This window comes from Hyaena hyaena, unplaced genomic scaffold (genome assembly GCF_003009895.1).
Source record: "Hyaena hyaena isolate Hyena2069 unplaced genomic scaffold, ASM300989v1 scaffold_978, whole genome shotgun sequence".
In the NCBI taxonomy this organism is placed as follows: Eukaryota; Metazoa; Chordata; class Mammalia; order Carnivora; family Hyaenidae; genus Hyaena; species Hyaena hyaena.
Window position 1 is genome coordinate 429,753 of NW_024081612.1, and position 25,415 is coordinate 455,167.

The 25,415-nt window shown below is 36.4% G+C and overlaps 1 protein-coding gene across 2 annotated transcripts in view; it reads left to right on the forward strand.

Moving 5' to 3' along the window:
* The window catches only part of AFF4 (AF4/FMR2 family member 4), a 96,420-nt gene that overhangs the window by 21,524 nt on the left and 49,481 nt on the right, over positions 1-25,415 (forward strand). For both annotated transcript variants that reach the window (XR_005526264.1, XM_039221380.1), the window contains exons 2-5: positions 10,122-10,248; positions 12,851-13,645; positions 15,603-15,647; positions 19,628-19,714. Coding sequence is in view for 1 of the 2 variants with exons in the window: in XM_039221380.1 (XP_039077311.1) it covers positions 10,126-10,248; positions 12,851-13,645; positions 15,603-15,647; positions 19,628-19,714 (1,050 nt within the window). In the remaining variant the exon portion in view is untranslated. The remainder of the gene's footprint in view (positions 1-10,121; positions 10,249-12,850; positions 13,646-15,602; positions 15,648-19,627; positions 19,715-25,415) is intronic.

Consider the following 25,415-nt stretch of genomic DNA (forward strand, 5'->3'; position numbering starts at 1 on the left):
CTCTTTGAGTAACCACCAAACTGCTTTCCATTCCATCTGCACCATTTTACATTCCCACCAGCAACGCTCAAGGGTTCTAATTTATCAACATTTACCAGCAGTTTTTGTTTGTTTTGATAATAGCCATCCTAATGAGTGGTGAAGTGGTATCTCATGGTGGTTTTGATTTGTGTTTCCCTAATGACTAATGATATTGAGCATCTTTTCATAGATTTATTGGTCATTAAAACATTTTTTAAATGTTTTTAATTATTTTTGAGAGAGAAAGAAAGACAGTGCAAACAGGGGAGGGTCAGAGAGAGAAGGAGACACAGAATCTGAAGCAGGCCCCAGGCTCCGAGTTGTTGGCACGGAGCCCAATACAGGGCTTGAACTCAAGGGCCATGAGATCATGATCTGACTCGAAGTCAGACGCTCAACTGACTGAGCCACCCAGGTGCCGCAATTGGTCATATTTTATTTTTCTTTTCTATTTTAAAATTTTATTTCCATTGTAGATAACAAAGTATTGCTAATTGGCCATTTTTAATATCTTCTTTGGAGAAATATTTTAGTCCTTTGCCCATTTTTCAATTAAGTTGTCTTGGCATTCTTATGGAAAATCAGTTATAAATATATGTTTCTGGACTCTCAGTTCTGTTTATTTGATTTATAGGGTTGTAGTAAGTTTTGAAATTGAAAAGTATGTGTGTCTTCCAGCTTGCTCTTTTGCAAGATTTTTTTTTTTAATTTATTTTTTATTTTTTTTTATGTTTTATTTATTTCTAGGAGAGAGAGAGACAACGTGAGCAGGGGAGGGTCAGAGAGAGAGGGAGTCACAGACCGAAAGAGGCTCCAGGCTCTGAGCTGGCAGTCAGCACAGAGCCCAACGCGGGGCTCGAACCCACAACCGCGAGATCATGACCTAAGCGAAAGTCGGACACTTAACCGACTAAGCCACCCAGGCGCCCCTCTTTTGCAAGATTGTTTTGGCTGTTTGGGATTTTTTTAATTTTCATATGAATTTTAGGATCACATTGTCAACTTCTGCAAAGAAGTCAGCTGGGATATTGATATTATGTTGAATCTGTAGAAGAGTTTAGGGAATATGTCCATCATAATAATTAAATCTTCTGATCCACGAATGTGAGATGTCTTCCATTTCTTTAGGTCTTTCATTTTTTTCAATAACATTTTATAGTTTTCAGAGCATGTTTTCTTATTTTTTGTTGAATTTATTTCTGAGTATTTTATTCCTAATGATGATATTGCATGTGATGTTGCTGAGTGGAGTGTTTTTTTTTTAAATTTGTTTTAAATGTTTTTATTTCTGAGAGAGACAGCGTGAGCAGGGGAGGGTCAGAGAGAGAGAGAGACACAGAATCTGAAGCAGGCTCCAGGTTCTGAGCTGGCTCACGAACTGTGAGATCATGACCTGAGCCGAAGTCAGACGCCTAACTGACTAAGCCACCCAGGCACCCCTGAGCAGAGTGTTTTATATGCATCTGTTAGGAATAGTTGGTTTATTATACTATGTTCCAGTTCATTATACCAAATCCTGAGAGACTATAATGTTTTTCCTTATTTATATCCTTTATCTCTTGAATAACACCAGATTATTTTAATGTTAGGAGACCTTAGTTGTTTGTGAGAGGGGAAAAGGCAGGTTAAGCAGAAAGTTGGGGGGCCTGAGTTTTTTAAGGAAATGCACTGGTCTGCAGACTATTGCTAAGGCCACAGATGTAGAGGAATACTTGAGAAATGTTAGTAATCAAGGTTCCTTTTTAAGCTGTTAATATTCCTTTTTTTTAAAAAAAAATTTTATAGAGGTATAATTTCATAAAATTCACTTTTTAAGTGTATAGTTGAGCGATTTTTCATCACTTTATAGAGTATGCAGCTATCATCACAGTTTAATTGTAGAACATTTCTATCACCCCAAAACAGTCTCTTGTGCTCATTTGCAGGCCTCCTTCATATTTTGTTTTATCCTTTATTCTTGTGTAATAGTAAATGCTCAGATACATTCAAATTCTTCTCTCAATTAATTATTATCAGAGTAGAATGGACATTTTATAAAAGATAAAACTGAAATTTAGGGAAGTTACTGAACCTAAAATGTATGTCTGGTATATTATATGATCAGAAATAATAGTTATCTATATTTCATTTACTAAATCACGATGCCTCAACTGTTTATAGCTCAATTGAAGTTTGGAACTTAGATTACTTTGTTAAGGAATTTAAGAAATTAGTTAAGAGGTAATTGCCTATGTTAGTTTTTGGTTACTACACATTTTTGAGAATCTTTATTAGCAAGGATACCACTCTACATCTGGATTGTCAACAGTCCTTGCATACAACTAAACTACAGGAATCACTCACAATTTGAGGTAATGTGCATTGGGACATAAAAGGTCTTAACCTTTCCCATGATGATTATGGAGAAATAAGGGAGGACTTTTCTTTTGCCACACAATATTCATTCAGTAGATAGTTATTACATGCATACTGTATACACTGAGTTATTCTTGATACTCTTCTGATATTGGTATTCTTTTTTTTTAATGTTTATTTTGAGAGAACAAGTGTTAGTGAGAGAGCACTCAGGTGCACAAGCGGAAGAGGGGGAGAAAGCGGAGAGAGAGAGAATCCCAAGCAGGCTTCACACTGTCAGCACACAGCCCCAGCGCAGGGCTCGATCTCACAAACTGAGAACATGACCTGAATTGAAATCAGGAGTCAGACATGTAATGGACTGAGCCACCCATGCGCCCAAGATTGCTATTCTTAATCCCTCTGTCATTGCCCTTCTTTTTTCCCCAAGAGATCCTCAGAATCTTATTTTATTTTTATTTTATTTTATATTTTATTTTATTTTATTTTATTTCATTTTTTAATGTTTTAATTTATCTCTGAGAGAAAGAGACAGAGACAGAGACAGACAGACAGCATGAGAAGGGGAGGGTCAGAGAGAGAGGGAGACACAGAATCTGAAGTAGGCTCTGAGCTGTCAGTATAGAACCCCATGCAGGGCTCGAACCCACAAACCTTGAGATCATGACCTGAGGCAAAGTTGGACGCTTAACCAACTGAGCCACCCAGGAGCCCCTGTTTTTTGTTTTTTGTTTTTTTAATGTTTTATTTATTTTTGAGAGAGAGAGGAAGAGAGAGAGAATGAGTTGAGGTGTAGAGAGAGGGGGACAGAGGATCTGAAGTGGGGTCTGCTGACAGCAGCAAGCCTGATGTGGGGCTCAAACTCATGGACCACAAGATCATGACCTGAGGTGAAGTCGGATGCTCAATTTTCTGAGACATCCAGGTGTCCCTGATTGAGTCATTTTGGAAAGCAGTTTGGTGATACAAATTAAAAGTGATACAGCATGTACCCTCTGACTTACACATACAGTAGTTTTATATATACACATATTCACTGTAATGTTTGAAATACTAAATTCTGGATATAACCCAGTGATCTGTCAGGGGCTTTCTGCTTAAATGAATACTGTACAGTCAATAAAAGAATGAAAATTCGTATGTACTGATGTGAAACTATGTTCATTGTTTACTAAATGAAATAAGAATTGGATGTGTAATAATTTCTTCACGTATGACTATATGTGACTCCTCACATTATTATTTCAAGGGAATGAAATCGTTGGTGACTTTTAATTTCTAATTTTTATTAAGTTTTGAGCAAAGAGTATTTAAAGAGTTTTACTTTTGTAATTGGAAAAACGAAACCATTAAGGTTTATCTCTTTTGAAAAATGTGTAAGTGGAAGAATACTCCTTATTCATGTTTATATGAACAGCCAAAACATTTGCTGAGAGCTAGGAAAGAAGAGATAGCTAAAGGGGCGCCTGGGTGGCTTAGTCGGTTAGGCGTCCGACTTTCGCTTGGGTCATGATCTCGCGGTTCGTGGGTTCGAGCCCCGCGTCGGGCTCTGGGCTGGCTGCCGGCTCAGAGCCCGGAGCCTGTTTCGGTCTGTGACTCCCTCTCTCTCTGACCCTCCCCTGCTCACACTGTCTCTCTCTCTCCTAGAAATAAATAAAACATTAAAAAAAAAAAAAAAAAGAAGAGATAGCTAAATAGGGAGATATCCTATATCTTCTATATGAAAACTGTATATTCACATTTCAATGTTCTGGTGTTTAGCTTGTGAGAATATTAGTTGTCACATTCTGATGTTAGTACAGTTAGTTGACTCTAATTCTTACAGATATATTCAGCACCTAACAAATCTGTTTTTGAGTTTACCCTAAATAAAGAATGAAGTCGTCAGTCATACCATATATGTTGTGTTGCATCTACTTATTCTCACATAACAGCAATTATGGAAAGTCCTCCAAGTTCATTGGCAAAGATTTACCTCATTTGTTTATTATTAGGTGCGCCTGGGTGGCTCAGTCGGTTAAGCGTCTGACTTTGGCTCAGGTCATGATCTCATGGTTCTTGGGTTCGAGCCCCGCGTCGGGCTCTGTGCTGACTGCCAGCTCAGAGCCTGGAGCTTGTTTCAGATTCTGTGTCTCCCTCTCTCTCTGACCCTCCCCTGCTCACGCTGTATCTCTCTCTCAGAAATAAATAAAACATTAAAAAAAAAAACCCTAAGGTTTAATTATTTACCATTTTTTCTCTTCTTGGTCATTTCGTTATTTTCAGTTGTTTTACCATTAACAGCAGGGCTTCAGTAAATGTTTTTGTAGCTTCTGGAAGTACTGTTAATTCTGTGGGTTATAGCTCCACAAGTGAGGCTGCTCGACTGAAGGATGTATTTTTTCAGAGTTTGAAAAATCACTTTACCATTTTAATGACTATGTCATTTTAGAAAAATACTTGGCCATTGTTATTAAATAGAACATTTTAGATAAAAGATTTCTTTTCTCATTGGATTGAATTTTTTAACTATTGCCATCCCAGGTATCTTTGAGTTTATTTCTGGCTTCTGCTTTGGAGATCATTTAGTTCATTTCTGTGCACTGCAAGGCTATTTTGATGATGACTGCTTTTTAGTAAGTTTACTGTATACTGTGACAAAGTCTTCTTGTTCTCTATCCAGAACTAAGTATATAATAGATGCTTCTTGCATATTTATTAAGTTAATAAGTAGATATAATGAATAATAAACATTAAGTCTTGCTTTAGATAAATTTGGCATGCCTGTTACTTTAGGGAAACTGAAACTTGGCATGTTCATGGTGTCCCCTGCTAGCCCAGAATGGTATTACACTTTCTCAAGTGTAATAAACAGGGACATACAGGAAGAGTTGAGGAGAATTGGATGATAAATTTGAACTTGGAAATATGAAGGGACACATGTTAGACGTGAGAGAAATACTTTAAGCCTTAGAGAAGAGACTGTTTGATAGCACAGAGCAAGAACTGGGGCTCGAACTCATAAACCATGAGACCATGACCTGAGCTGAAGTCGGACGCTCAACCAACTGAGCCACCCAGGACCCCCTCTACTGGTCTGTTCTTGTCTTTCCCTCCTGCTCTCCCTCCCTCCTTCACCCACCCTCCCTGTGTATATGCACGCATGCGCAGCACAAACTTTTTTTTTCCCCGCTCTCTCACTCACTCTCTACACTTACTAGATCTATCTTTAGATGGGTGCTAAACCATTTGAGAGTTGTAGACAGGATGATGACATTCGAAATACCCACATAAGCTGTGTATGTCCTAAGGACCAAGGACATTCTCCTACATTACCAGATACAGTTATCATAGTTCAGAAGCTGAACATTGACAGGGTTATCCGAAATACTCTTCGTACTCAAATTTCCCACTTTCCCAATAATGTCCTTTACAGCCATTTTTGTCTCCCCAGGTCTAGCATCTGGGAAATGAAGGATCACGTATAGCCTTTAGTTGTTATGTCTCCTTGAATGTAGAAGAATATGAAAGTAATCCCAGCCTCTTTTTGTGTTTCTTTTCATAATACTGACATTTTTGAAGAGTTCAGACCAATTTTGCAGAATTGTCCTCAACTTAAGTTTTGTCTGCTTATTCTTGATTAGACTCAGGTTAAATTTTTAGCAGAAAGACTACCTAGATATGTCTTTAGCCTCACACCAAATGGCACATGATGTCATTTTATCCCATTATCGATAATGTTAACTCTGATTACTTGATTAAGGGTATTATTTACTTCTCTATATTAAAGATTTTTTTTTTCTAATTAATGGTCTTTGGGGTGATACTGAATATTCCCTTTCCCCCCAGTTTTTTGCCCAGTTGTTTTAGCATCAGTTTTTTTTTTTAAGAGAACCCACATCTGTGTGTAAGTAGGGGAGGAGCAGAAGGAGAGGGAGAGAGAGAATATTAAGCAAGGCTCCATCCCACAACCGTGAGATCATGACCTGAGCCAAAATCAAGAGTCAGATGCACAACCTCCTGAGCCATCCAGGCACGCGCTGATTGATGATTTGGGTCTCAATTATTACTGTAGTGGTCACAAAAAAACTCATTTTCTAATTCTTTTATTTCTTCTACAGGTATTAGTTGACATTCTTCTATATAGAAGGGTGCTTACTCCCTGCTTTATTTCTCGTCGTTTTATTTTTTGCTGTTACCACTGTGGACATAGGGGTTCTTTTTTTGTTCATTTGTTTATATTCCCTTTTTGTCTTTGTTTATTTTGATGCTCATGTTACTAAATATTTTTTAGTGTTTTTTTCTTTCTTTTTTTTTTTTTTTTTTCTGAGAGAAAGAGACAGCATGAGCAGGGGAGGGGCAGAGAGAGGGAGACACAGAATCCGAAACAGGTTCCAGGCTCTGACCTGTCAGCACAGAGCCCAAAGCCGGGCTTGAACCCATGAACTGTGAGATCATGACCTGAGCCGAAGTCAGACGCTTAACCAACTGAGCCACCCAGGCACCTTTGATGCTCAGGTTTCTAAATCTGACTGATGGGAGCACCTTCTGGCTGGTTCTCATGCCCTTTTCATATGTCTCCATGTGTTTTTGTGCATTTTCTGGCTGTTAAAACAAGATATTTTAAGGTCTCTCTGTACTTTATCTGCTGTAGTCTTGGAATGAGCTATTTCTTCAAGAACTCTTGTTCCATTTTCATAGAAAATGATACTAGAAATCAGAATTTGGGTGCTGAGTGTGCTTCTTTCTTCTGGGATTTTGGTGCTCATAGACTCTTTCAATGAACAGACCTGAAGACACTCAATAGTCAGGCAGGCAGGCAGATAGATAGAGATAGAGATTTTTAAAATATAAGCCTGTGTCCATTGTACTACTACTAATCCCCAAAGGTTTTTTTCCTTTTTATTCCTTTCTGTATTTATGTCTCTCTTCTCTCATAGGAACATGCCTGGATCCCCAGAAGTCTGAGTGTATTTACTCATTTGCCCAATCTTGTAGCAATGAAATTGCTATACCATTATGCTATACCATAGAATGCTGTTTGAAATAAATGTATCAACTTAAATACTTGATGGGTACTTAAAACAGTTTACCTTAAACAATTAAAAAATTTAGATAGCGAACTCTCCTTTCTACCTGCTATTATGCTTTAAAAAATTGTTTTATCTGGTAGTCCCACAGATTTGGTTTTGATGTAACAATTTGCTAATTTTAACTGAATCCTTTTTCATTATGGTGGTTGCAAATCTCCTGGGGGATATGCTATAAAATAGTTTGCCTATACAGCAGAGATATACTTCACATTGACTCATTTAAATTTCATGTTAATTTTAAGGGAGCTGAGATTACTGGAATGATTGCTTTGTGGGAAACTTTATCTTAGGCAGAGATTGATATTCAAAAACACAGGAACACATATGGATCCGATAAATTAGATGTGAAAATAAGGCCAATAGGAAAAAAATTCGAGGGGCATCTGGGTGGCTCAGTCAGTTAAGTGCCCGACTTTTGGTTTTGGCTCAGGTCATGATCTTATGGTTTGTGGGTTTGAGCCACAGTTGGGGCTCTCTCTGTGGTGACAGCATGGAGCCTGGTTGCTTCCCTCTCTCTCTCTCTCTCTGTCTCTGTCTCTGTCTCTGTCTCTCTTTGTCTCTCTCTCTTTCCCCCCCCTTTCTCTCCCCCCCTCTTTCTACACCATTCCTGCTTGCTCTCTCTGTCTCTCTCAATCAAAGTAACTTTTAAAAAAAGTTTAAAAAGTTAGAGAATAAGAGCAGTAACTTGGATATTACTTCTTATAAGCAATCATTTAATCTTGGTATGCTTTTTGGCAGTCTCATTAAAAGGAAATATTCAGTTGGATGACTTTCATTGTTTAAGGAAACACTTTTTTAGTGGATTATTGGAGGACTTCTACTGTGGGAACCATCTCTCTTTGTACAATAAATGTACAGGTGTTTCTTGCATGATTATTTTAGCACTTTAATTAAATCATGGTTTAAGGAAGGCAGTTCTTTTTTTTAAAAAAATCGTTCAGGAATTGAAGTTAGGAAGTGTAAGGAAGTTAGTATTGAACACATTCCCTAGACTCTTGGGATACAGATACCTTCCTGTGCTGCAGCACCACATGAAGAGGTGTAAGGGTTGTAGCATTGTTTCTGAAACCTGATTGTTAGTGATATACACTTATTAATTGGCTCGAGTGTTCTGGAGGATAATATAAGTTCTTTGGTTTCACTCTCTGAATACTGAAGTATAGATGTTTTCTGGTATTTATTAAAGAAAGAATCAAGTACTTTTTGTGGTTCTGTATGGTACTAAGTACCAGGGAAACCAAAGAAAGCACATATTATTTCAGTACCTCAAAAGAGCTTATATTCTTGTCTAAGTTTATTAGAATATTGTACACATAGAAACACCTGAATACACATTTAGAGCACTTAGAATATTTTTTTGAACACTAATTTGCTTTGGTACTAAATTGTGCAAATCAAAAAATTTCATTTGTGAATATTTACTTGCACTGCTCTGACCACTTATAAAAACCTTCAAAAGTATATTGGTTTTGCTGTCCTTTCTAATTTTACAATTATAATTTCTTTCCAATCTTGATTTACTTTAATTTTCTGATTAGATTTGATTTATAAATCATAAGGCTAGAAATGCTCTACACGTATAACCTGGTTTTTCCCTTTGGTCTCCAGCCAGATTCCCCACTCCCTTTAAATAAAACCAGGATAGGTGATTGACTCTATCCCTAGGGAAGAATGTTGCTGAGTCCCTGGTAATCCCTTGTCCCAGGGTTCACATCCTTTACATTGTTAACCGAAAGTCCCTGCTGCTATAAATAATGGTTTAGTGAACTAAGTAAGCAAATGGCAAGAAAAAAGGGAGAAACAAAGAATCTCTGAAATACTTTTCTTTGATTGATGTTATGCCCAAGGAACCTAGGAAACAGGAGATGATGCATACCCATTTACAAAATTTTAATTTAATTCATCTTCTTTGGTCTGTTCTTCGTGAAAATACAGCATGCTGTAATGCTTATAGAAATGACCCCATCATTTTCCCCTCCACACCAAAAGACTTTTTCAGTACAATTTCGACTGTTACTAACCAAAGTTAATTTTAGACTCTATTGCTGAAAGCCTCAGTTTTGCCATTTATTGAGGTATTAATTGAAATCTTAATGTATTTAGAGCAGAAATGTCATTTTTTAGGGAATTGAGAGCAAGAGCAAAGCTGAGGTCAAACTGCCATAAAGATGGACACCAAGGAAGCTGTATTTGGGACAAAAAGAAATCAAGATAAGGTAGATGCAAAGTAGAGAAAAGCACTGGATCCCCGGGGGGAAGGAGTGGATTGTGTGCCCCTAATGGCAAAGAATAGTTAGATTTCTGAAGAGAAAGCCACGAAAAGTTTATAGGAAAAGCTAAGGATTTGGGTTTAAGTACTCCCTTCTATCTGACTGTGTATGTTTTAGCTGACTTAGCTAGCTGAATACTTTAAAAATTGATGAGGTTAAGTGTTTCAGTGGGGTAGATCCCAATACTCTGGGCTAGTGTTTTCTGTCTCGATAGCTGTGAAAGACATTGTTGATAGCAGTTGGTAAAACCATTCCCAGTACCCAGCTTCAGCACTAATGCCTGTTACTGCCTGGAACTCGAAAGGGAATCTCCAGTTGAAGCCTTAAACTCCCCAAATGAGCACAGAACATTTAATTTTTCCTTTCCTTTTTGTAATACAAAGACTGTGTTTTCTCTTCCTAGCAACATGAACCGTGAAGACCGAAATGTGCTGCGTATGAAAGAACGGGAAAGGCGGAATCAGGAAATTCAGCAAGGCGAAGACGCCTTCCCACCTAGCTCTCCTCTCTTTGCCGAGCCATACAAAGTTGTAAGTTGTCCTTTGAATGTTTTTCCCCCTAGTAGTGTGACAGTTTTGCTTTTAAGAAAGTGTTTAAAATTGAATTTTTATAGCAGGAAAGAGTTATTGTTATGTGTACCATTTAACTTTTTTTCCTTTCCTCTATATCAGAATGTCCTTTTTGGGGGTAAACTTGTCATTGGAGTATAACATACAGGAAGGTACACAAAACAAGTGTTTTAGCTGAAAGAATTTTCACAACATGAACAATCTTATATAATCAGTACCTAGATCAAGAAACAATATTGTTAGCATCCTAAAGTCATCCTCAAACCATAGCTTTTCCCATTTCCCCTTTGCTATCTCGGAGTTTTAAAAATGTGATCTGGATTAACTCAAGCATTCACCTCTATGTTCCTGGCTCTACAACTACCCCTAGGCAGGCATTTCATCGTTCTGAATTAAATTGAAATTTTGTAAATGGGTACGCAGCATCTACTGTTTCCTAGGTTCTTTGGGTATAACATCAGTCAGAGACAAATATTTCAGAGATTTGTTTCTCCCGTGTTTCTTGCCATTTGCTTACTTAGTTAACTAAATATCAGTTACTATTAGTATGTTCGAATAAATGTGTCTGCACTATCAGCCTAGTTCCTTTTTCTGTTACTGTATACTAAGTTATCTTTTTTTTTTTTTTTATGTGCTTAATTAATAGATTCCAGTTTAGGTTAAAAGCGTGTTGTCAGAGACGTTCAATAAATTGAACCAATTGCTATTTTTATAGTTATCGTATTTGATTTGGGATTACATAAAATACTACGCATCACTTCTCATGACTCTAATGTAGTTGTAGTGGCCATAAATGTCTCTACTATTTGATTTGGCCTTGGCTTTCATTTTATCTAGCCTTACATTTTAAAGGCTTACGCTGTGTATAGTGGCTATAATAGTGTATATTGTAGCAGTAGTGACCATTGTGGGTTTGCAGTATGAGATTGAGAGTGTATTAAACTTTTTTTTCTGATGAAATAACACATATTTTGAGATTACCCTTAAAACATTTGGTGTTTGTAGAGGCCCTTTATGAGATTTGTAAAAGCCATTTTTTTAGTTTTTAAGGATTTTCAATTAAAGAGTATACTGACATCATTTATATGAGTGTGACACGAAACCTGGGGTTTGGAATTAGGGTTTAAAGACGTTTTGAAAAAAATAGGGGTTTGGTCCAGTATCTTCAAATCATACTGCCATTTATTTTGTACTTGCAGTGTAATGAATTGTATTTGATTCTTGACCTTGGTGCTGTCTATATATTTACCTCTCTTGTTTCATAGGGGTCAGACTTAATTTTCAAATAATCTAGAATCTCAAATTCAATTCATGCCAATCTCAAATAGTAGTGGTTGATTTCCTCTTTAATGTAACAGGAAGCTTACTCTTATTCTTGTAAATGAATGTGAATTAGTCCTAAAGCTTGTATTTATTATTATTGTATTTTATTATTTAAGAATGATTTTTAGTATTTATTTTTAAGGGTTTCTGTATTTATTTTGAGAGAGAGAGTCTGTAGCAGAGTAGGGGCAGAGAGGGGGAGAGAGCATCTCAAGCAGGCTCCACAGTTATCACAGAGCCTGATGTAGGACTCAATCTCATGAACTGTGAGATCATGACCTGAGCTGAAGTCAAGAGTTGGACAGTCAACTGACTAAGCCACCCAGGGGCCCCTCCAAGAATGATTTAAAAAAAAATTTTTTTTAATAGTTTATTTATTTTTGAGACAGAGGGAGATAGAGCATGAGTGGGGCAGAGGCAGAGAGAGGGAGACAAGAAATCTGAAACAGGCTTCAGGCTCTGAGCTGTCAGCACAGAACCTGATGCTGGGCTCCAACCCATGAATCACGAGATCATGACCTGAGCCGAAGTCAAGACACTTAACCAACTTAGCCATCCAGGCGCCCCCAAGAATGATTTTTAAAACTTAAAGTGTGTACCATTGACTTCAAAACTTGGAGTGTTTGTTGGTCAGAATTAATAGAATTGTTATCTGAAACTTTATCAATGGATTTTTCATTCTTAATTTGTTGTTGACTTTTGTTAATTAGTCACAGTAACAGAAGGTATTAAAAGTTTTAAAAATATCAGTTGGGTATAACTTGTTTCATTAAATTTTTGTATCTCTTTCTCACGTTAGCATTGAGCTCTGTTGAACTCTTAAGTAATATAATGTTTTCCTAGCTTGCCAAAATAATGAGTGTTGATTCAGCTGCTGACCTAGAGCTGAATGACATAAAGGCACATTACTTGTCCTGCTTTTCAAAAGATTTTTACTACTGTTACAATACATTTATTGGTGAAATTTGGATTTTTTTCCCTTCTGGAATCTTTTGTACATATTTCTCAATGTCCTTTAGAATATTTGTGTTTTAGCATAAATGTTTCTCACTGTCATTGTTTTTTCCACTATAAAAATTATATATTTGGAGTTTGCTTTTGAGATGGTAACCTTAAGATATGAGCTGAGGCTTCTCTTTGAAAAAATTCCTTTGTGTTCAAAGTATGGAAAGTCAGTTTAGAAGCATCTTTTATTTCTGCTTTTGCTAATTATATAATTTTATTTTACAATTTTTTGTAGACTAGCAAAGAAGATAAGCTATCAAGTCGTATTCAGAGTATGCTTGGAAACTACGATGAAATGAAGGATTTCATAGGAGACAGATCTATACCAAAGCTTGTTGCAATTCCCAAGCCTACCGTACCACCAACAGCAGATGAAAAATCTAATCCAAATTTCTTTGAACAGAGACATGGGACCTCTCATCAGAGTAACAAATGGACTCCAGTAGGACCTGCCCCCAGTACTTCTCAGTCTCAGAAACGGTCCTCCGGCTTGCAGAGTGGACACAGTAGCCAGCGGACCAGTGCAGGTGGCAGTGGCAGCACTAATAGTAGTAGCCAGAGGCACGACCGTGACTCATACAGCAATAGTGGGAGCAGCAGTCGGAAAAAAAGCCAGCATGGATCGGAACACTCCAAATCACGCTCTTCCAGCCCTGGAAAACCCCAGGCTGTTTCTTCATTAAGCTCCAGTCATTCCAGATCTCATGGGAATGATCACCATAGCAAGGAACATCAGCGTTCCAAATCACCTCGGGACCCTGATGCAAACTGGGATTCTCCTTCCCGCATACCTTTTTCAAGTGGGCAACATTCGAATCAGTCTTTCCCACCTTCATTGATGTCAAAGTCCAGTTCAATGTTACAGAAACCCACTGCCTATGTGCGGCCCATGGATGGACAGGAGTCCATGGAACCAAAGCTGTCCTCTGAGCACTACAGTAGCCAATCCCATGGCAACAGCATGACTGAACTGAAGCCAAGTAGCAAAGCACATCTTACCAAGCTGAAAATACCTTCCCAACCATTGGATGTAAGTCACACATTGAGAACTTTTATTTGTTTTTTAAATGTTTATTTATTTGAGAGAGAGAGAGTGAGTGAGGGAGAGTGAATCCCAAGCAGGGTCTGTGCTGTCAGCACAGAGCCTGATGTGGGGCTTGATCCCACAAACCATGAGATCATGGCCTGAACTGAAATCAAGAATTGGATACTTAACTGACTGAATCACCCAGGTGCCCCTAGAGCTTTTACTGTTATGACTCTGTGAAGCAGTTTGTTTCTCTCTCTCTCTTTTTTTTAATGTTTATTTATTTATTTAGAGAGAAAGAGAATGAGCCAGGGAGGAGCGGAGAGAGAGAGAGAGAATCCCAAGCAGACTCTGCGCTGTTAGCACAGAGCCCATTGTGGGGCTCAATCTCAGGAACCATGAGATCGTGACCTAAGCTGAAATCAAGAATCAGAACTTAACTGACTGAACTAATTTCTGTTTTAATAATAAGGTGTATGTAAGTTTAAAAAAAGACTTGTCATTGACTCCCCAGTGGATCCACAGACCTGTTAGCTTCCCCTCTTGGACAGTAGAGAAAATGTCATTCACTGTTTTGAAATATTCACATAACAGTTATAGAATAAAAGCATGATCTATGAGATCACTATCTTAGATTTCCTCCTTTTGATTTTATGAAATAATACATATTGTGTTTAAAAAAATTAACTTGTATTCTTACGGTGATACTAATGAATGAGATGTGGGCAGTGGTTCACTGTAGGGAGTATTGGGATTTTGGGGCTCCATCGAGTTGGTAATGTTTTATGGTTTGGTTGCCATGATCTTTTTCTCTGGTTACACTTAAAGGTTTGAGGCAGCTGCTCTAGATTCATAGTGGTGGTTTGAAATTTACAGCATTATAACTACCTACCAAAGTATCAGAATAACCAAAGAAATAGAGCATTCATTGTGAAGTAGAAGTTTTATCTTTTAATGTAAATTTTAAAATAAAAAATTTGAAAAGTAGTGTCAGTAACTGAAGTCATAGTTTATAGCTTAAAACGTAGTGGAAGGAATCAAGGATAGGTAAGATGCTATTTCAAGGACATTTAAACACTTTTCTTATAGCCTTGGGAAACTTGTTCATGGCATTTGTCATCTAATGACTCCTTTGCAAGAGAGCATTGAAGTGGTTGGTCATTTGTTCTTTCTTCAGACAACATGATCATTGGTGGTAGATTGAGTTCACACTCCAGCTCTCAGATTCCTGATTATGCTTTAGAATCAACAATTTTTCCATGATTAATGAAAAGCTATATAAAATGTCCATTCTCTTCCAGACAAGAATTCTTTCAATAATACTGCTTTTATTCTGTTTGTTAGTTTATATGAAATGAAATGATGTATTTCAGTATCATGGTATATTTTGTATATAAATAAACTTTAAAATTTTTGACAAGTTTCTCACCTGAAAAATAACATTTAAAAATTTATTTCTAATCTAAGTATAAGAAAGATAGGATTTAAAAAAAAATATTTATTATCGAGAAACAGAGAGACTGAGCATGAAGAGGGGAGGGGCAAAGAGAAGGGAAGACAGAATCTGAAGCAGGCTCCAGGCTCTGAGCTGTCAGCACAGCACCCGACACGGGGCTTGAACCCAACAAACTGGTAGATCATGACCTGAGCTGAAGTCAGATGCTTAACCGACTGAGCCACTCAGTTGCCCCATGATAGGAGTTTTTAAAACTTCTGAAAAATACAAAGTTCTTCAAATCCCATACAGTTGGTGATTAAGATTTTTTAGAGCTTGAAAAATGTACATGAAAGGAACTTTGTCCAAAGGTTCTGATTAGTGTTATGATTTAGAGCAGTGGGATCATAAATACATCTTTAAATTTAATTTATTTTCTAATAATATTGTTAATCTGTGCAACAAATGCTAAAAATCTAATAATAAATGACTCCAAATCTAATGGATGCTTCTTTTCCTTTTAAGGCATCTGCTTCTGGTGATGTGAGCTGTGTGGATGAAATTCTTAAAGTAAGTTGTTGGCTCTTTTTTTTTTTTTTTAAATAGTTTCAGTCTTTTTTATTTATGATGCTCTGTTATCTTTTTCTTTCTTCTCCCCAATATTTCACAAAGGATCTGAAACAGGAAATTGCTTACATGTGTAACCTCATTATGTCCATAAAAATTAATTGACTCTATTTTGTTTATTTTCATAGTTTCTGAATCATTTGGTTTTTTTACTGTCTGCCCTCAACTAGTTTTGTTTGTTTTTCACTTTTAAGTAAATTCCAAGTTTAATAGTTTGCCTTGAAAAGAGGACAAAAAGCATATATAGTTGCACTTTCTAAGTTAAATCCTGCACTGAAAGACCTCTGAATATTGCTTATTTTGAGTGTTGAGTGCAGTATGTTTAAAATTGACACATGGCCAAAATGTGTATTCCTCTTTTGGGAAGAGAAAAAGTTGTCTGTTGGAAAAAGAGAAAGTCCAGGGAATTAAAGAGTGATAGTGACTGCTTTTGGCTCAGTAGAAAAAACCTGTCAAGTTACAGATTACTTGTACTTTTTGCATAAGCTTCTGAGTTACTGTGCCTATATGTGCATTTCATTGTGGATACTTCTGAAAGCTGACTTGCGTTGCTGCTTCCACTTTATACTCTCCTTCCTTGCTTCAGCCCACTGCAGTCTTTCATATACCTCTGTCATCCTGCTGAACCTGTTTGTCTAAGGTCATTATCTTCCTCTTCATTGGGGTCTTCGATTGAGTTCTCTGCTTTCTGCTGTTTTAAAGAATTGTTTTGTTTTTTATGGAAACCAACTTGACAATAAACTATAAAAGAAAAAAAAAAGATAAAAGGTTAACAAAAAGAGTTGGGTTTTTTTTCCCCCTCCGGAAACCTCATTCTTCCTTCTTTGACTGCTATTATGCTTCACTGTTTTTATTTCCTTCCACCTTTCTTGTCTGATTCTCTGCCTTTTGGGAATCTTTGTGTTTTCTCTTTATGTATTTATTTTTAAAATAAAAAAAAATTTTTTTTTAATTTTAATTTTAGAAAGGGGAAGGGGACAAAGGGAGAGAGGGGGCGAGAGAGAGAGAATGAATCCTTAGTAGGCTCCATGCTGAACATGGAGCCTGACCTGGAGCTCGATTTTACCACCCTGGGATCATGACCTGAGCCAGAATCAAGAGTTGGATGCTCAACTGACTGAACCACCCAGGCACTCCTTTTATCTTTTAAATATGGGTCTTTTAGTTAGTCCGAGGATTGTGGCTTATTGTTAAGCTGATTAAATATGGATCTTTTTTCTAGATTCTTCTTTTCTTTTTGCTCTGTCTTGATTTTCCTTTATTATTATGGCTTCAACTATTAGCAGTTCAGTCTTTCTCTCCTGCTTAGCCTCCTCTTGGTTGTGGTTTATGTCTCTCACTTACTTTGGAGCTATGTGTTCATTTGCATTTCTCCTTGCTTTTTTTTTAGATTCACCATGTCTAAAGGCAGATTTATCATACGTCCTTCTGTTAGTGGCACCACCATTCTCATGGGCTTATAGGTGTAAAGTCTTAATTTTCTCTCATGTTCTATTTAATCACAAAACTGCATGTATGCTTTGAATATTCCTTGAAAATACCATTCCTTTATTTCCATTTCTGCCATCTTGAGCTTCAAAAATTGCAATATACGGTCCTTGATTTGCCTTTCTGCCTTGAGTCTCCCTGCTGCTCTGTCTTCTGTATTGCTACCAGATTCTCTCTTTAATCCATTGTCTTTAAAAGTTAATTTCCTTTTTAGAAGTTTTCAGTGAGTCTCCAAGCCCCAAAGAAAGAATAGTGTCCAACTTTAACATTCCAGACCTTCCACAGGCAGGTTCTAACCTCTTTCGCTGTTGATTCACCACTTTTGCCAAATTGGTTTCACTCAGCCATACACTTACTTGCTCTTTTACCTTTTTAAAGTAAACTTTTGTGAAATATATTTCTCCTTTGTCTCCAGTCATATACAGATTCTATTTTTTTCTTAGAATCCCAGTGAAATCCTTCTTTCCCTTAGGTCAGATTGTCAGATCACAAAGATAGTAACTCTTTCCTTTGAATCTCATATAGCATGCACTTTTCAGTTGCCAGGTATATAGAAAGTCTAATGGAGCATTTGTCTTTTCTATTGAATCCTCAAAAATGCATGGCATTTTTATACCTGGAAAAATCTTAGATTTCTTTATTTAATTATCTCTTTGATGTTACTGACTGTTTATTCTACATGTTATATATATAGGGCTTGCAACATGGCCTTGGTTTTAATAGGTGCTCTGACATTTAATGATGGAGTTACATAGATTTTCTGTTGAGAGTACTTTGGTATTTGAAGTGTAAAATGCACATTGAAAATGTAGAGTGCGTGAGTTTCTGTTTCCTTTCCCTGTCTGCAGCATGTAAGGAACTTCTGGTCTCAGTTGCCTTCATGTTTTCTTGGTATTCGTAGTCATACTGTTTCTAGGAACTCCATCGTGAACTTAAAGAAAAAGACATTTTAATCTAAAAATGATATATGTTTATTATAAAAACGAAAAAGATTAATTTCAAGGCTTACTAATTGAGCACTGGCCATTATCAAGCCCTTCGGATACAGCGGTGATAATAATGATAGTGTTGCACCCTTAGAACTGACATTCTAGAGCAGGATATTGGAAATAATTATATAAATTATTTGAGAACATGAAATAATATTGAAAAATAAAGCATTGTAATAAGATAAAGAGCATTTACAGTACAGGTGATCTGTATGAGGTCTACTTTATGAGGTCCAGGTCGTATAGATTGTATCACATGACCATGTCCCTTCCTCCTCATGTCATTCTGTTCCCCAAAGGTAGCCAGAGATTTTTTTTCATACATAAACATTTACTAGCACATAGACTATGATTTGTATTTATTACTGAACAGTATATTGTGGACAGCATTTCATATTAATAGTTAAAATTTCTTATTTTACTCTCTGCTTGGTGTTCCATTGTATGACTGGTAATTATTTCTGGGCTGTTGGATGTAATTGTTTCAATTTTTTGAGCAGAGGCCCCTTGATCATGTATCTTTACATAAGTGTGTGGGTATAGCTACAGAGTAATTCCTAAAAGTTGTCCCACCTCTAACTTACTGTATTTCTTAGTCTACCTGATGGCTTACTTTGAACTAAACGTCAGACATAAAACACTCCCTCCTTATTCTAAATCTGATTATCTCTCTTTCCCCTGCTCTTCTAATGTATACATTGTGATCTTATCCACATCTCCATGTGAAGGTAGTTGGCATATGATTAAACAGAAGGCATTGAATGAAATCATACTTATGGCCTTGCTTGTCGGTCCACCTTCTCATGTGCTTTTGATCTCTCTCTTCTGATTTCCTCCACCTGACCAAAACTTTCTATCAGTAAATGGGCTCTGCAGCCAGTCTTCCTAGGTTGCAACTGTGTGTCCATTAGTTACTAAGTGTGTGACCTTTAATAGACCACTTCTGTGCTTCAGTTTCATCCTACACAGAGTCAGGATAGTAATGGTATCTACCTCCTAATATCATTGTGAGTACTAAATGAGGAATAGACAGGTAAAACAGCACAGTAGGTGGCCCCTTAAAGGCACACAGTAAGTGTTACCTCCTTTTCTTATTATTACCCCCTATTAACACCCCCACCACAGCTCTCACAGCCGGCTCTTCCTCAGTAGCATTGTACTGTGTGCCTTGTGTTTGATCACAGGCTGATTTCTGTGACATTTCACAGGTTTTTGCATCCTAACTCTGAGCTTCTTGAAGCCAGGGAATGTATATTATTTATCTTCCTACTTCCTGCCCCATAGTGCCTTGCACCCAGTTGTGCTTAATTAATATTTACTGATTAAATATGTATACTTTTGGAGGAGCTACCATGAAACCAGCATTTATAATACAAACCTGGTTTTTAGGTATGTAATTTTTATCCTTGAACTGGTTGAAAACAAACTGTAATAATTACATTTCAGGAGATGACGCATTCATGGCCTCCCCCTCTAACGGCTATTCATACACCATGCAAAACAGAACCTTCCAAATTTCCTTTTCCAACTAAGGTAAGTAAATAACATGTGTCTTTGATACTGTTAGAAAACTCTCAATGGCTTGACTAAAATCATATGAATTCAAAGTTGTCTTGCCATTCCCATTCTAGTGGGAGACAGACAATAAATAAATGAATAAATACAGAAGTTCAGATAGTGATCATTGCTGTGAAGAAAATATTACAAGATAACGGATTCAAGAACAACTTGGATTAAGAAGTTCTTGAAAAAGCTTTGGAGGCAATTGGGAGGAGAATGAAAAGGCATCAAAGTTTGTTGCAAACTGTTACTACCGTAACAGGCTGCAGGCCTTAAGCCTTCTCAGACTGTTGTCTAAGGAACTCCTTTCCATTGAACACAGCAACCATAGCTATGTGCTGTGGATAGAGGTTCCTCAGACAGCAGTTCCCAACTCATCTACAATCAGCAGGTACCCTTTTTTTTTTAACATTAATTTGTATTTACACAAACAATATAAGAATATATTCTCCTTGTGGAAGTTTGATTAGGACCCCTAATAATAGCTTTCCCCAATTTTGCCTCCTCCATCTTATCAGAGCTACTTTCATACATACCTTTGCAAGTCTTTTCATATGTATTTACATACATATATATGTAATCATTACATGTAAGCACTTCTCATGTACTTTATTTCTGCACAGGTTTATTCTGTATTTTTAATCAGCAACAGGTCTGAGAGACCTTTCCATGTTATTATGTATCTTTATTATATACTGATAATATATTAGATATAGAGGTATTTCATTTCTTTTATTTGCATCCATGGTATATATGAATGTATCTTAGTTGAATTATTTTCCTTTGGTGCCTAAGTTGTTGCCAAGTTTTCATTTCTGCAAATACTGCTTTAGTGGGTATCTTTTTCATGCCTTCTTTTGTTCATAGGAGTTTCTTTTGGGTGAAAAGTAAGAAGTAGAATTATTGATCGTATATTTAATATTTATTCTCAAATTCCCTCCATATCGGTTGTACCAGTCAGCACTCCTACTTGTATTCCCTATTATTCCTTACATGCACATCACCATTTGTTATTTGAAGCTTCAGTCTTTTGAGTACAAGATGGTATTCCATTTCCAAGATTGCTCGTGAGCTTCATCTCTACACATTTGTCGTCCGTGTGAGTTCTTGGTGATGAATTTTCCTGTTTTCTCCACCCTTTGGCTTATGTCCTTCAGTTAAAACATTTTAGGAGGATTTCTTTTTGTGTTTGTTGTTTTGTTTGAATTCTGCTTTTAATAATTTCTTCTGTGTGCTGTCAGTATATCTCCCAGTTAGAATCCTTTCAAGTATTACGGTGTGGAAGATTTAATTTTGATGAATAAGTAGAATTTTCTCTTTCACGAAGCTTTTGCTTTTTAATGTCTTGTTAAAGAAGCTTTCTCCTTCCCCAGGATTATAAGCATACCCTCTTATTTTTTATTTTAATGTAATTGCAGTTTTGAGTAACTGAACATTTCTGTCACTGCCAAGTCACAACGTGTTTCTTTGTAGTCTACCTCACTCTCACCACCACCGCTCACAATTACTGACCTGTTTTATGTAGCTGCAGATAAGTTTTGCTTTTTCTAGAATTTTATGTAAACGGAAGCCACACAGTGTGTATTTCTTTTGTATATATGTTTGCCGCCTTTTGTTCAGCTTCTATTTTTGAAATTTGTCCATGTTCATGAATGTATCAGTAACTTGTACTTTTTTCCTCTGAGTTTCTTTTTATTTCTGTTGTATGAAAATACCAAAATTTGTGTATCCCTTTACCTGTTGATGAACACTTGGGTCTTTTCCAGATTTGTGCAATCTATAAATACTTACTTACAGGTCTTTGTGTGGACTTAAGTTTTCTCTTTTCCGGGATAAATACTGGGTTATATAGTAAAAAGTAGATTTGCTGAGTCGTACGCTGAGTTCATGTTAAGTTCATACTAAACTAATATTTTCCAAAGTGATTGTATCACACTTTTACCTTACCCCACTCGCATCCTCAGTGGTATATGATAGTTTGATTTGTTCTGTGTCCTTCGTGGCATTTGGTATCGCCAGTCTATTTAACTTTAGCCATTTTACTGGGCATGTAGAGGTATCTCATACTGATTTCAGTTTGTAATTTCCCTGATGACTAACGTTGAACCTCTTGTTATGAGCTTATTGATCATTCTTCTTTTGGAAGTGCCAGTTCAAATCATTTGCCGTGTGTGTGTGTGTGTGTGTGTGTGTGTGTGTGTGTTAATGGCACAGCTAGATTGGGAGTGTTATTTGTAGTTTTCTTTAATGTCTCTATTTGGTTTTGTTATCCGGGTAGTGCTGGCTCTTTAAAAGGAACGGGGGAAAATTCTCTTCATCTTTATATTTTGAACTGATTTGTGGAATTTAGTATTAATTCTTCCTTGACTGTTTTAATACAGTTCAACAGCAGTGCCATCTGGCCCCATAGTAATCTTTATTGGAAGGCATTAATTTCAAAATAATTTCAAAATTTTTATTAGATGTAGAGCTACTCAGATATTCTGTTCCTTGTGTCATTTTTGTAATTTAAGTAGTCAAATTTATTGACATACAGTTTTATTTGTAAATAATATAAGTATTTATTCTTTTAATGCCTCTAGGATCTCTACTAGTCATTTTTTCCGTGATATAGGTAATTTGCATTTTCTCTCTTTTTTTCATTTTCCTTTATTAGTCTAGCTGGAAGTTTATCTGTTTTATTGATCATTTCTTTTTTTTTTTTTTTTTTTTNAGAGAGACAGCGTGAGCAGGGGAGGGTCAGAGAGAGAGGGAGTCACAGACTGAAACAGGCTCCAGGCTCTGAGCTGGCAGTCAGCACAGAGCCCGATGCGGGGCTCGAACCCACGAACCATGAGATCATGACCCAAGCGAAAGTCGGACGTTTAACCGACTAAGCCACCCAGGCGCCCCATTATTGATCATTTCTAAGAACTGTCTTAATTTTTTCAGTTTTCTATTTCTTTGTTTTTTCTTTATTGGGGTTATTGTCTTATTCTGCTTATTGTGGGTTTCATTTACCTTTAACTTCTTTCTTAATTTTCTTTTATTTTTTAATTTAAATCACAGTTAGGTAATAACATACAATGTGCAATACTGGTTCCAGGAGTACCAGCAGTTTCTTTCAACTTTTTCAGATAGAGGCTTAGATAATAGATTATAAAACCTTCCTTGTTTTCTTTACTTAAAACTATCAGTTTACCTCTGAGCCCTGCTTTAGGTGTGTGTCACAAATTGTGTTATACTGTGTTTTTATTATTACTTATTGCATAGTATTTCTTTATTCCCTTTGTGACTTCTTCCTTGATCCATGGGTTATTTAGAAGCATGAGGTTTTATTTTCAAATACTGGAGGATTTTCCACATACCATTTTGTTACTAATTTTCTAATTTATTTATATTATTGTTAGAGAATGCTATATAAAACTAGTTTTTAAACATTTATTAAATGTTTTATGGCCATTATATGATCTTTCCTGCTGACTGTTTGATGTACACTCTATAGAATATACTCTGTATATATCAGATCAAGTTAGTTGAGAGTGGTTGGTCGTCTGCAGTTTTACAGACTTTCTATTTGTTCTGTCAAGTAACAAAAGGAGAGTGTTGACATCTGCACCTGTATTTATAGATTTTTCTGTTTCCTCTTTGACTTTTGTCCATTTTGGGTTCATGTGTTTTGAAGCTTTATTATTAGGTATGTACACATTTAGGATTGCTGTATCTTTCTGATAATTTCATCTTTTTTTTTCATTAGGAAATGTCTCTTTTTCTATCTGGTATTAATGCTTGTTATGAAGTCTGCTTTGTCTGATATTCATGTAGCCATTTAAGCTTTCTTTTAATTTACTGTTGACAAGGTTTAACATTTTCTATTCTTTTATTTTTAATCGATTGGTGGCTTTATATTTAAATGAGTTTTTTGGATGTTTATTTTGAGAGAGAGCATGTGCATGCACGGATGCACATGCGTGGGGGAGAGGCAGAGAGAGAGTGAGTGAGAGTGAGAGAAAGAGAGAATGAGAATCCCACACAGGCTCTGTGCTGATAGCAGTGTAGGGCTCCATCTCTACACTGTGGGATTTTGACCTGAGCCGAAATCGTCAGATGCTTAACTGACTGAGCTACCCAGGAACCCCTAAAGTGAGTTTCTTAGAGTCAGCATATAATTGGGTCTTGGTTTTTTAGTTTGCCAATCTCTAGCAGTTAATCTTGGAGTGTTTAAACCATTTCCTTTTTAAACCATTTCCTTTTAATGTAGTCATTGATACTGATATTGTAGGGTTGGTTTTTTGTGTGTTTTTTTTTATTGTAGGGCTTAAATGTACCCTACATTGTTAAATGTACTATTTGCTATTTGTTTTCCATTTGTCCCAGCAATTTTTCTTTGTTCCTTTTTTGAGATTCTTTTGGACTGAATAATTATTTTTAATATTCTATCTTGAATTATTTAATAGGTATACTTTTTTAAATTGTAAAATTAAAACTTAAGTTTATCAAAAAAAGACTTTGAACTTAATTTCATAGTTCTGGCTTATGAATCCATTCATATTTTTTTTGAGTCCATTCATAATTTTTTTAGGTGACAGTTTTATTAAGGTACATAATATACATACCATACAGTTCATTCATTTAAAACGTCCAATTAACTGGTTTTAAATATATTCATAGTTGTGTAACCATTACCACAATTATTTTAGAATTATTTTCATCACCACCTAAGGAAACCCTATACCACTTAGCAGTCACCCTTCTATACCCTCCAGTCCCCTACTGTAACCCCAAAGAAGTGACTAATCTACATTATATCTCTATTTGCCTATTCTAGACATTCAGATAAATCAAATTATATAATATGTGGTCTTTTGTGACCAGATCTTTTACATCTAGCATGATGTTTTAAAGATTCGTTCATGTTATATACCATTATTTTGTTCCATTTTATCGCTAAATATATATTCCATTTTATGGATATATCACATTTTGTTTATATTTTTATCAGTTATTTGATATTTGGGCTGTTTTCAGTTTTTGGTTACTATGAAAGTTGCTGCTATAAACATGAGTATAGAAATGCTTGTATAGACATATGTTTTCACTTGGTTTTATATACTTAGCAGTGGAATTGCTGGGCCATATAGTAACAATGTTTAAATCTTTTGAGGAACTGCCTGATGTTTTCCCAAAGTGTTTTCTACATTTTATATTTCTACCAGCAGTGTATGAGCTTTCCAGTTTCTTCAAATCCTGGCAAAGTTGTTATTACCCTTCTAGCTATTTTAAGTGGGTGTAAAGTGATTTGTCCTTGTGGTTTTGGTATTAATTTCCCTCATGGCTAATGATGTTGAGAATCTTTTTATGGGCTTATAGGCCTTTGTATGTCTTATCTGGAGAGGTATCTAGTAGATATTTTGCTGATTTTTAATGTTTATTAATTTGTTAAAAAAAATTTTTTAATGTTTATTTATTTTTGTGAGAGAGAGAGAGACAGACTGTGAGCGGCTGAAGCCCGCTCCAGGCTCTGAGCTGTCAGCACAGAGCCCAATGCAGGGCTTCAACTCACGAACCATGAGATCATGACCTGAGTCGAAGTCAGATGTTTAACAGACTGAGCCACTCAGGTGCCTGATATTTATTTTTGAGAGAGAAAGATAGAGTGCAAGTGGGGAAGGTGCAGAGAGAGAAGGTGACACAG